This window comes from Calypte anna, chromosome 6 (assembly GCF_003957555.1).
Source record: "Calypte anna isolate BGI_N300 chromosome 6, bCalAnn1_v1.p, whole genome shotgun sequence".
NCBI lineage: Eukaryota > Metazoa > Chordata > Aves > Apodiformes > Trochilidae > Calypte > Calypte anna.
The window spans coordinates 27,502,463-27,515,331 of NC_044252.1; the positions used below are offsets into that span (position 1 = coordinate 27,502,463).

Here is a 12,869-nt window from a genome sequence, read left to right on the forward strand (position 1 = left end):
GTTTCTGCCCAACATACATGTAATACAAAAGTATACAAAAGAAATAAACAAAGTAGACCGAAAACACCTTCCAAAAAAACCCAGCAGTTCTTGTGAAGGAACATTTTCTGATAGAAAGCTCACAAATCAGAAACTTCCTGCCCTGCCACACTTATATTCTCAATACAGCTATTTTGCTATCTCTGTCACACAGAAGTTTGTTACAATGCTGTATACACTTCCAGAGAAGGATCTAAGACAATTTATAATAGAGCAGCAATGAAAATACCCATTCTTGTAAAATAAGAAATAGATTAATAAATGGAGGCTACTCAAGTAAATTGAGCTGTTGTTATGAAATATAAGCAAGGACTAAAATTAACCCAAGAAAGCACTTCACATGATGAAAATGCCTCAAAAAGTGCAAACATTCTTCAAAAGAATAAATCCACTTGGAGTAAATCACAAAAATGGGCCAGTGTCACTGAAAGGATTTATCAAGGAAGAGGTACATATTCTCAGTCATATTCCAATGTCTTCAGCCAGAACAGAACTGTGCTTGGATTTACATGATTTAACTGAATCTTATCATTCATCTTGTCATTTTATGCATGTTGATTTACTTCAACCAACAAAAAAACCCAAAGCAAATTGCTATTTTATGGATTTTAATGGAATTTCAATTTCCATTCATATAGACCTTGACATAAACCATGAGCAAAAATATCCATATTAGGGGAAAAAATATTGGTGTTAAAGAATATAATGAATTTATGCAGAGCTATATTAGTTTAAGTAAGTGTGCTGAGATATGGAGCACCTTCATGCTTATCAATTGGCCTTTTATAATTAAAAATCTAAATGTAAACCAAGGTTACATGCAATTACTCTAATCAAGGTTTCCTGGGTCCTTAGGTAAACCATCATCAAGATCAGCAGTTTGAATCACAGTGGTTAAAACCAACCCACAGCAGTTTCTCTGGTAGGTCTTTATTCTATAGTAAATCAGAGAGTTAGGATTACAAGAGTCCCTTCTATGAAGCTCCCCAAATCCTTCACTGAATCTCCAGTACCTGAACATGGGTATCCAGGTCTGAATGTCACAGAAATATGGATGTTTATGTATCTCTGGGAGATAAACCAGGAATTACAAAATGAGAAAATCTGGCACACAAAAAATATTAAATGCTAAAACTTCAAAATTATCCACATTTTAAAATACTTTATTTTAAAATTTTAACAATTTCTATTTTAAAAATTCATTTCACTAAAACTGCTGAATTCAAAGCTCCCCAGTGATTTCACTATTTATGGCTATTGTGAGTCTGTATCCCCAGAAGGCAAACATGCAATCAAGGTCTTACTCCAAGACATGTCCACATCTCTATTTGTACAATACCTACATATACTCTGTAGCTTTGACACACAGTGTGAAATTGTAGGGTGTTTCCTAAGTATGAGCTCAAAATCATGTGCTGGATGTTGCTTAATACCCTTTAAAGCCAAAAATCATTGCAGATAGCTTGCTTACTAGCAGCCAGCTAACTCTTCCCCTTCCCTTTTTAAGTCTTCTCAATGGACTTGGAGTTTTCAGACACCTCAGGAAAAAGGGTTCAAGAACAAAATAATAAAAAGAGAGTCGAATGTGACTTAAGACCTAAATCATAGCTGCAGACTTTTCACAAGAACGATGATTAAAAGGAGTTTTGCATCCATTTTATCCACCCACTTAACTTCTAATGGAGAATTCTGTGATGCCTATCAAACAGCTTAAACACTATTTCTGAATACAAGTAGCAATCACTTATACCCCCAGGTAATGAAAGGACAGTTATGTCCTGAATATAAAACTTTGTTAAGGATTAGGGAGTCTTCAAAGAAGGACTGCAAAGCAAATTTGCTTCTTCTCCATTCTGATGCTTCCTTGTTTCAAAAATAACCTCACTTTCCCCCCCCTCCCACTTTCTAGGCAGCAAGGCATGATTCCTATTTTTTCCTGCCCACATTCTTCTCCAACAGGTAATGTGTGTTGGCTCTGCTCTACCTTTAGCATTGCCAGAAACCTTCTTGGAAGTTTCAGATATTTACTGGGAGCATTACTGAATCTTATTTGAAGCGATAAGGCTATTGAATAATTAACAAAGATATCTTTATCCCAAAAGTTCATCAAGCATTAAGCTTTTCTTAATATCACAGCAGAGCTAAGATCACCAGTTGGGAGCCAGGACCCAACTCTGTCAGACTCTGTACTGATAGGCATGAAAGCATTTGTCCCAGAGAACTCAGATTCTTTGAACCAGAACGTAATGTGCAAACCAGACAAGGACAAACACACAAAACAGGATTGTGAAATCTCCACAGAGAAGCTCAGGGAACAGCTGCACCAAAGATTATTTATGCACTTCTAACACTGACCATTTTGAAAACTCTGATCCACATCTTGGCTCTACTGGAATGCTCTGAGCTTCCAGGTGAGTCTGTTATAGGGAAAGGGAGGGGAGTCACCAGATCTTCCCTGGGCTCCTTTCCAAACAGCATCATCTCTGGATATCTTTGCATATGTAGGACCCAAGTATCTATTTCACTGAAAAGGGAAAACTGTGAAAGACTCCCCTGTCATTTTAGAAGAAGATGGAGTTTTCAAATGAAAACTATTTCTAGGTGATTTGAATGCTTCAGTTTCTTTTGGATAGGGAGTTTTTTTCCTACCCATCTAGAAAGCCCACTTTTTACTTCATGCACATCACTAAAGTAATCCAACCTTTCAGCAAAAAGGTAATCAGAAATAACTCAAGCATCCTTGTCAGCACCCAGACAGGAAATACACAGAGAAAAAGCTCAATCTCAGGCAGAGAAATAACACAACATTTTTATAACTGAATTGCTTTATCTCGGAAATAGCAAAGATGAATGCTTAAGGGGAAAATCTCCATGGAAGAGGGAAATGTATTAAACTCCATTCAAAGCTCTTCAGTCTCTTCAGAATTTCAAAGATGATCTCTGAGCCAGGAGACTGCTGCTTAGAGCTCCACCAGTGCAGGCTGCTGGCACCACCTCTTGTGCATGTCCTGAGTGGGGGAACCCTGCTACAGCTGCTCTGCACTCAGAACCTTTCAAGAAGGTATATGATCCCTACATTCCAAGGGATATATGTGCAATGAAAGAAAGTTATTATTAATATAAATAACATAAATAAGTACCATGGAACCAAATAACAAACAAACAAAAGCTAAATTAATTATTCAGTACATTTTCTTATGAGTTTCATTAGTGGGTGCTGTAAGAGTGTAACAATATTCATGTTATTCAAGATGTTAACTCCTACATTTAGAGGTATTTGATTTTCCCTAGAACCACCCAAGAAAAGCTGTCATTTTCATGCCTTTAATTTATGCAAATTAACAGACATCAGCAAATGGCAAGTCAGCATTAATGCAGACATTTCGGTGGACAGAAGGTTTCCTTTTACATTACATAAACCAATCAAGCCTGGTACACTGTCAGGCTATTCAATTTTCTCACTTGCAACTTTCTTTGTTTTAAGGAAAGCCTCCTCTGGTAATCTACTTAAAAGTAATCAGGGGAAACTGACAACAATATAGGAAATAAAATAGATTCATACTATGAATACGAATCTCTTAGAAATTGCATTAAAAACCTTTTTTTTTTTTTTTTTTTTAATTGGCTGGGTTGGAAGGGACCTCAGAGACCATCGAGTCCAACCCTTGAACCATTGTTGCGGTTGCTAGACCATGGCACTGAGTGCCACATCCAGTCTCTTTTGAAATATCTCCAGGGATGGAGATTCCACTACTTCCCTGGGCAGCCCATTCCAATGCTTGATCAGCCTCTCGGTAAAGAAATTCTTTCTAATATCTAACCTAAACTTCCCCTGGCACAACTTGAGACCCTGCCCTCTTGTCTTGTTGAAAGTCATCTGGCAAAAGAGCCCAACCCCCACCTGGCTCCAACCTCCTTTCAGGGAGTTGTAGAGAGTGATGAGGTCTCCCCTGAGCCTCCTCTTCTTCAGGCTGAACACCCCCAGTTCCCTCAGCCTCTCCTCATAGGGTCTGTGCTTGGGTCCCTTCACCAGCCTGGTTGCCCTCCTTTGGACCTGCTCCAGGATCTTGATATCTTTCCTAAACTGAGGGGCCCAGAACTGGACACAGGACTCAAGCTGTGGGCTCACCAGTGCTGAGTACAGGGGCAGAATCACTTCCTTGGACCTGCTGGTGACGCTGTTCCGGATACAGACCAGGATGCCATTGGCCTTCTTGGCCACCTGGGCACACTGCTGGCTCATGTTCAGCTTCCTGTCAATCCAAACTCCAAGGTCCCTTTCTGTCTGGCTGCTCTCAGCCACTCTGTGCCCTGCCTGGAGTTCCCCATGGGGTTGTTGTGGCCAAAGTGCAGGACCCGACACTTGGCCGTGTTGAACCTCATCCCGTTGGAATCAGCCCAACTCTCCAGTCTGTCCAGGTCCCTCTACAGAGCCCTCCTGCCTTCCAGCTGATCCACACTCCTTCCCCTTATCCCTTTAAAAAAGGGTAAAGCAATAGAGAAACCTGATGTGTCTTATTCATCCAGCAGGAGAGATGTGGAAGCAATCTCAAACAGCTTACACTAATTAAAATTTACTCTTCAGTGCCAGCAAGAAAGCCTTCTCTGTATCTAAACCAACTTCTACACAAAGCTAAAGCAGCAGCTGGTGTATCTTTGAAGGCAGAAGATGCTTCATTAGTATTCTTTTATTTGAGTTCTCTGAACTTCAGGTCTCACTTATATTTGTCTATTTTGAGAGTTTTACTCTAAAATGACCAGAAAGTCTATGTTATATCTTCCTACAAGTCTTTTTCCACGAAAGGAGAAGATGCACAGCAGCAGATACTTGCAGATTTTGAAGCAGTGCACTCTGAACTGTTAAAGCAGGGGCTCTCTAGCTGTGCCTATTGGTAGGGCTGTTTGCCAAGCAGGACCTAATTCTAATTTTAAAAAAAACCACTTCATCACCAGTAGCAGAGAAGATTTTTTCATGATCCTTGCCACCTATGACTTGAGCATGGGATGCAAGAAGCAATTCATAGACCGTGGCTTTCTGGATGTGACTTCTCCAGCTTTTCTGCCTGCTCACTATCAGGTAACACCGTTTGCTTGGGGACATTCTGGCACCTGGAGTCAAGTACCCAGGAGGTGGTTGCACTGCTGGCCAAGCACACCACTTGCTGAGAACCAGCTCCAGTGTGATTCAGATACTGATGGCACTGGACACCAGTTGTTTGGGAATTAGTGCTGTGACACAGAAAAGGACCACCAGTCACTACTGGTGTCCCACGGTCCCCGTGCTCTGCAGTTCCTTGCCAATTACACCTCCTAAATATCAGTAATTCAAATAGGATTTCCATATCATTCCTTTTTCTCAGAAGGATTCAGTGGGTCCCTGAAGTGCCTCATAATACTTCTGTGTTTGCTGGTAAGGCTTTTCTCAGGTTTCTAAATTCTTCCTTAACTGATTAGGCTTCTGAATTTGCAGTTCCAAATCGAGTGAGAGTGTGAAAGTATCACTTAACAGACAGAAAGACACGATAACAGAAAAAGCTTCTCATTTTTCATTGTGCCAAGTGTCTGATTACCTGTTCTCAAGCAAATCTAAAACCTGAGATTCACTTGACTCATCTGCTGAGCACAAACATTATCCAACTTTGCCTTTACATTGCACTTTCTAATCCTAGGATCTCAAAGCCAAATATCAGTACAAAATACCCAATGTCTCCCCTGAAGGAAACCAACATTGGCGGAAAACTACCTAATGTCACAAGAATATCTGTAGCCATTGGGAATTATAGAACTATAGAGGGTAAGTCATTATAGATTAGAGTGCAGAGTATAATTCTGAGAGAAAAATAAGAAAATCCCATAGATTCAGAAAATTAGCTACCAGAAGCAGAGATTAATATCAGTAATTTGCAAGTTACCTTTTAAAAGCATTAAAGCCCAACAGCAAATCAAGTTCATTTCCTTCCCAAACTTTCTTCATTCTCTCTTTCCTCTTAACTTGCTCTCTCTCTTTTTTATAATTGTTTCTTGAGGTTCTGATCACAGTGTCATTGTGATATCAGTCTACTGGAAGTATAATCCTGGCACTACTCCTTTGAAAGGATAATTAAATGAGAGTGTTAAATTGTAGAAGAAAATTAATTTCTTCTTTGTCCTCTTGAATACTTAAACCTGTGCAATTTTACAAGAAAAAAAAAATGGAATCTATTATCTTGGAAACCTCAGGTTTTATCAATTAGATACTTTTCCAGTGCCTACAAAAGAAAAACCAGAAAATCCCAGTCATTGGGGAAAAGCAACTTGTTCAGATTGAAATGTGTGTCTCTTCCCACCTTAAGTACCAGACACTTTTAATGAAGAAAAAAAAAATTAAAAAAATAAAAGATAGTTTGAATTCTGAAGGTGAATTAAAATAAAGCGAAAACAAAAAATTGCATTGAGTTAGTTTCAACCAAATATTGATCAGGCTGGAAAAGTGAGAGGCATACTTACTGCTTGAGGCAGACAGTTCTTTTGGACCAGGGGACATTGGCTGAGCACACATCTGACAGAGACAGTCCCTTCCATTAAAGGTCACTCGATCACCTGGTGGAAACGGACGCCTGAAGAGTTAAAGAGAAAAATGCAGTTTAGCAAAGGTTATGCCAGAAATTTTCCTCTGTTCCCTATGCCTTGATTTTGCTGCCTTCCCTCCGTGCAATTAATATTTCACAGAATCTCAGGCCAAATAGTTTCTGCAATGTGGCCTTGGCCAAGCCAGGCACTGGAAGAAATCCAGTCCACAGATGCAAGCAGAGCAGAGGTTAGACTTGCCTTGTATTTTGGCTTTAAAGAATTATTAAACATACTTTACCTAAAAGAGATGAGGACAGTAAAATCCTTAGACATAACTATGATTGTGACAGTTTCAGTGTGATATTGTGGATAGCAAATGGTACAGAAGAGATCTCAGGAAGAACTGGAGCTCATCTTGAGGCTAGGGAATGAATGTGGAGCCAGTTACTCACAAATACACTGATTTCATCTGCATTCAGCAATGAGATACAGGACTATATTACAGTGGATGTAGCAAAAAAATGAAATGTTATCCACATTCATTCTCTTAGAGTTTTAGAATAGGTTACAGAACATTCTACATTACAGAATGACCACGGCAATTGTGAGGTGCAGATGGTGTTAGATGAGAGGTAAAATCTGGATGTGGTGTGGAAATTTGGGATTATTTGCTGAACCCAACAAAATGTTAAAAATGGGTGCCAGGCAGAAGCTGAACTTGACGTTAGCTCCTATTTTGTGCAGAAAAAAGAGCATGAACAACATTTTGCATGAGCATGTCATTAAAAGGAAAAGGTTTAGTAACTTCAAATCTTCAGGAAGCAGCCTTAGCTGTTGAGTACAGACTCCCCTACACACCCCCTCACTTCAAAATGACTTCTCAAGTGAACATCTGCTTGCTTTCACAAAACATTTAAGAAATCGTTCTAGTTTTTTTTCCCACTGCCATTCCTAAGTGAGCCATAGTTAAATCAGCAGCAATAATTCATTCCATGAACTCATTCCAACAGCTCATCTTTTGCTCATTCAAAATAAAAAAGACTGATGCCAGTCAATGTGCACAAAATTGATGTCATGTGTCATATCCTTTACTTTTGCATTGTTCTTGGGAAATAAAACTGAAGCATACAGATCATGTTTACCAACATGCAGTAAATTCACACACTATTTAAAGCCAAACAAAAATTATAGAAATACTTTTAATAGAAAAGATCTTGAAGAATGTACCAGGCTATAGGACAAACTACCTCATCAGATGTGAAAGGTCAGAGTAGCATGTGGCAAGTCTGCCACACTAATACTCAAATGGTTCACACTCTGGGTTCCATCTCATAACATAAATTTTTGCCTTCCTGCATTATTTCATCCTCCTGCATCAAGTTTTGGATAATTTGACTGCTATCAGATTCTGATTTCTAGAAAACTCTAGAAAAATCTACTGTTCCTCCAAGAGTACAAAGGAATAGCCTCTCTCTTTTGGGTCCTCCTGCTCCATGATACCTACTTACATCTCTGTCTGATGCTACTTGTGTGTCCCTTGGGCATTACACTCAAACTTAATTAAGAAAAGTTCAATTGTACTTCCAGGGCTCAGAACTGCTGATATTAATAACTTGATAGTGCCCTTCATTGCAGCTTTGTTAATAGCATATAACACAGGCGACTCTGTAGAATCATGATGATCCCATCACTTTACTTTCACTTTACGTCTAGAAGTTGATTTTTACTGCCTTAAAACATTTTTAAAATGTTTAAAAATGTGATAGTACTATAAAAACATTCAGAAGCTTTATTTCCCCTAAACTGATCACCACAGGCATAAGGTACATGCTAGGCATGTACCAATTTCTAGCACAGCCCAGTGCCTAGAGCCAGGTGAGAGAGAACACCGTGCAATTGCACTTTGGGTTGAGTTTAGGCCGTAAAGCTCAGCTGAGATGTTTCAAGCATAGGACTGCTTAAATAAGATTCATGTGGAAGATTTGCCCAGCAGTCTTCTAAATTCTAAATTAATATCTTAGTGAGAGCTGAAACAATATAAGTTAGACTTTTAGTCCCAACTACAGACCCTCAGTTAACTTCTCTATAGAACTGTAGAACTGAAAATTGGCTCTTCCTGGGGACAAGAAATTGTATTTGGGAAGAAGATGGGGCTCTCAGAGATGCCCCAAGTGTTGTTACCTGATATGAAAATAAGTCTCCAGTATGCTTTCAGTTGTTCAGCTGTTCATAGTCCAAATGACTTCTCTACTGTAGCACCCAGAATTTTGCTTTACTTCATTTCTTGCATCAAGATGGGCTGATGATCTGAACTGAATTCAACCCAACCCACATCCATTATCTCAACATGAAAGCCTGATATTTAATTCTTTCACATGCAAGAACAGGGAACTAACTATAATGTAACAGAGAAGTTGAGTACCCCAAATAAATGAGTGGCATTTTGAGGACCCTCAAAGTCAGCTTTACAGCAGATCTTTCAAACCAAGCGCTCCCCAAAGCAAAACACCTTGAGACTTCTGTCTCATGGTGACACCTTTCCACCAATGTTTTCCTTGTGCTGGATTCCTGCTACATTGATTCAAAGGGGTGACTTACTTGCAAACAGTGCAGGCAAAGCAGCTTGGATGGTAAGTTTTTCCAAGAGCTGTCACTACTTCTCCTTCCACAAAGTCCCCGCAGCCGTTGCAGCGGGTCCCGTACATGCGCTGGTAATCCAAGGTGCAAAGATACTCCCCGTTCTTAATGAAAAAGCCTCCCTGGGCCAGGTCACAGCCACACACTGGAATAAAAAAACAAAAACATAAGAGACTGGGAAAATAGACCCACTGCGGATGACAGTAATAGTCTATGCTAAGTCTATGGTACCAATAAATGAGATGACCTTGATGGTCTTGCGTGCATCTATCGTATTTTTGCTTTCCCCTTCTGTCACTCCATGCCTTGGCATCCCAGGAGATGCTTGGTATTTTCTGACTACAAGAGAGCTTGTAATGGACTTTCATTGGAGGAGTCTATAAAATTGTAACTTGTATCTGCTTTGTCCTCATCCAGACCTGTTACTCCCAATCATCCAGTTAATCACGTTTATCAGAGCTATTTGTACAATCCTGCTTTCACTTCTGGGACTGATGGTGAGTGGAAGACATGATTCCATAAAGAGGACAGATGTAACATTTTAGAAATACTGCATGGTTGACCAAAGGACTTGATCCTATATAATGTCCCACAGTAGCACCAAAAATGCTTCATGCTTAATGTGATCTTTTAAAAGTCTTTATTCACCACAGTGAGAAAGCATAAATAGGAGCTGCTAGATGAATTTTTAAACAAAACATATGACAGCTCCCAGGTTTTGTGGTTTCAGTCACTCCTACTGCTTCTCTGTATATTGCTGTATCTGTGTAATTCAGTAAGAGAAATGCCTCTTCACAGTGGTCTAAGATGCTATCTTAACTCTCATTCTGCAAGCAATTGCACTTCAGCCATTTTCATAACATTCAAGTACATTCAGATCAAATATCAGAAATATTGAATATCAGAAATTCTGTTTATTAAGAAAAAAGCAAAAAAAAAAAAAAAAGCAGCAATCTAGAACCCTGGAGTTACACAGTCCTTGAAAACTTGAAACACATAATACAGGAAGATCACCAGGGAAAGTGGGTTAAATTCATCTCTCTGCCACAAATTCCAAGCACGATATCATGCACAGCATTTGTTATAATGGTCTAATGTCTTATATTAGCTACCTGCCTTGAAAATTAAAATTGCAAGGCATTTGGAGCAGGGCCTACAAATTCTCTGTGCTTGCCAAACCTCAGAGGTCTAATGAGTATTACTGTAACAAATGAGTGCTCCTGTAACAATAATTAATAGAATAACAATAAACAGAATGCACTAAAATGCAACTTAAAATTGACCCAGCACCAGAGCTAGGCTTCTTTCAGGTTCACATTTCTGCATAGAACAGTGTTAATAACTGATGTACAGACAAATTACAGTTCATGGTGGCATTAAATCCACAAGCAGCCAAAACTCAATTATCAATGACTTAGGTGAACTGCAGAAAACTACTGTTTAGGCTCTATTATAAAGCTGCAAAATGCTCTGTGCTAGTTCCCAGGTACACCTCCAGAAAAAAACACTACCTCTTTCATTCTTGGGGTTTTTTTTATGTTGTTGTTGTTTCTACTGCACTCCATTTTGTTTAAAATTTTATTTTCAATCTAAATGGTATAATATGCAACCATTAGACAGAAAATACTCTGCACAACATCACCACTCCATCTTAGACTCTCCCTGGGTTGGGGACCACCAAGGTATTTCCCACTAGAGATTCAGAGGCCTATTTTAATTAGTTTGTTTTTCTAAGTTACCTCTGGTGGATCCTTACACTTAAATCAGAGTTCTACTTCAATGCTTACAGCAATCTGCAAGAATTAAAGACGAGTCCTGGCAACCCCACATAACAAGGGATTTTTGCAGACAATTTAGCACATGTGTTTCCATCAGTAACCACAGAGAAACAAAGGTCACCCAGACTGTCAACATCCCTGGTTGAAAAAATGCTGTTCCAGCAGGCTGCTTTCACTTTGAGTCAGAGATCAAGGATGAACATGACTGTATCTACACTTGGTGTACAATGTGGTGTACAAACAGGAAGGGATTTAAACAGCTTTTTTTTAAAATTCTTTTTGCAACTGTGCAGAAGTCATGGTTCTGACAACAAATCCCCTCAAGCTTGAACATATTGCCTGAGCACATATTTTTATGGTCACTCTAGAAATACCACCGAAAAGATGGACCAATTTTTATTGTTTTTATAAAAAGCGAAGACCATCTGCCCAGTAATGTTTATGCCACAAACAGCAAGAGGCAACGAAAACAGCTGTGATCACCACATACATACAATAAATCTCAATGGTGTGAGCTAGGCAATTCTGTGATAAAAATACCATGATGTTAAAGAAAAAAATAATAACTGAGATAATGAGAAAAGTCAAATTATGTTATTTTGGTTTTCCTATGCCGATGGGAAAAACAATTTTGAAAAAAGGTAATTAATGGAGCCAATAGTGATACACAAATCATGCCTGAGACAGCAAAAAGAGGCATTCTGTAAGCATCCATTACATCGAAACAGTTCTATGGGAATGTAACATTTGCCCAAGACCCTTCTGTCTCAATACAATGGAAAAAATTGGAGACATTGGAGAGCATTTCTGTTCCCTGAGATACCACAAGCTCATAAGGAAAATAAAAAAAAATCACCACTTTTCTTAAAATAAAGAAAATCATGGAGTTCCTCTTCCTGGAGCAAGAATCTCTTCTCATTTCAACAGACTGACTTTAAAAAACAACCCTGGGAAGTCAAAAGAGCTTTCTATATCTGGAACTCAGATATACATCAGTACAGGTGATGTTAAAATCTGCTTAATTATCCAGCCTTTCTCTCAGAATCTTTATATCAAGGCTTTCATATTCCAAACAGATGATCATGCCTCTCTTCTGAATGGAATAGCCAAGAATTGAATCCTGCCTCCCACTTTATGGAAAACACAGACCTACAAGCTTTTTCCCTCTTGAACTACACTCTGGAGCTCCTATCTTACATCCTTGAAGCACAGAAAAATTTGGAGATATTGCCAGTGGCACTGTCAGCTCCCAAAGCCCCAGGGTCTGTGTATACAAGTCCAGGTGATTATGACAAAATGTGGCTGCTCAGAAGAAATCCTGTGATCTCCAAGGGTCTGGGATCATTCTCGAGCTCTGATGGATATGATGAAAATAGAGCTTGGATTGTTTCAAAGTGAGTAGGAGTAGGATTTGATCTTACTGAGCACTATGTAGAATTTTCATAGGGGTACTGTCAGTGAGCATTTAAAAACCAGGCCAGTAGTAAAATAACTCTATGCTGGTGTTAAGTAAAAATTGTTTCACCACTAAAGAAACAAAACCACACAAGCAAAGTCTATGAGCATGGGCTCTCAGTTTGCAGAAGTGAATGCTATTAATTAAGAGAAGTCTAATGATCTTCTTTTCCACCATGCATTAAATAAGGTGCAAATTCAATTTCCTCTTGGGGTTTATTTCTTTTTCGTAATTCTAAGCTTCACAGAATAATGGTGCTATTCCCAAGCAGGGAAATATTCATACAACTTTTATTTCTTAGGACAGAATGGATTTCTTGTGTGGTAGAAAGGAATTTGGCAATATTTCAGTTTATTATCTACATCTAAACAAATACAGAGAAAAAAATCTGGGTTGGTTTTTTTGTTTTT

General features: G+C 38.9%; 1 protein-coding gene across 15 annotated transcripts in view; it reads right to left on the minus strand.

Moving 5' to 3' along the window:
* Positions 1 to 12,869, minus strand: part of ABLIM1 (actin binding LIM protein 1) — a 147,104-nt gene that overhangs the window by 82,254 nt on the left and 51,981 nt on the right. For all 15 annotated transcript variants that reach the window (XM_030453083.1, XM_030453082.1, XM_030453081.1 and 12 more), the window contains exons 3-4: positions 9,187 to 9,370; positions 6,526 to 6,635 (exon numbers count right to left, since the gene is read on the minus strand). In XM_030453083.1, coding sequence (XP_030308943.1) covers positions 6,526 to 6,635; positions 9,187 to 9,370 — 294 coding nt within the window. The remainder of the gene's footprint in view (positions 1 to 6,525; positions 6,636 to 9,186; positions 9,371 to 12,869) is intronic.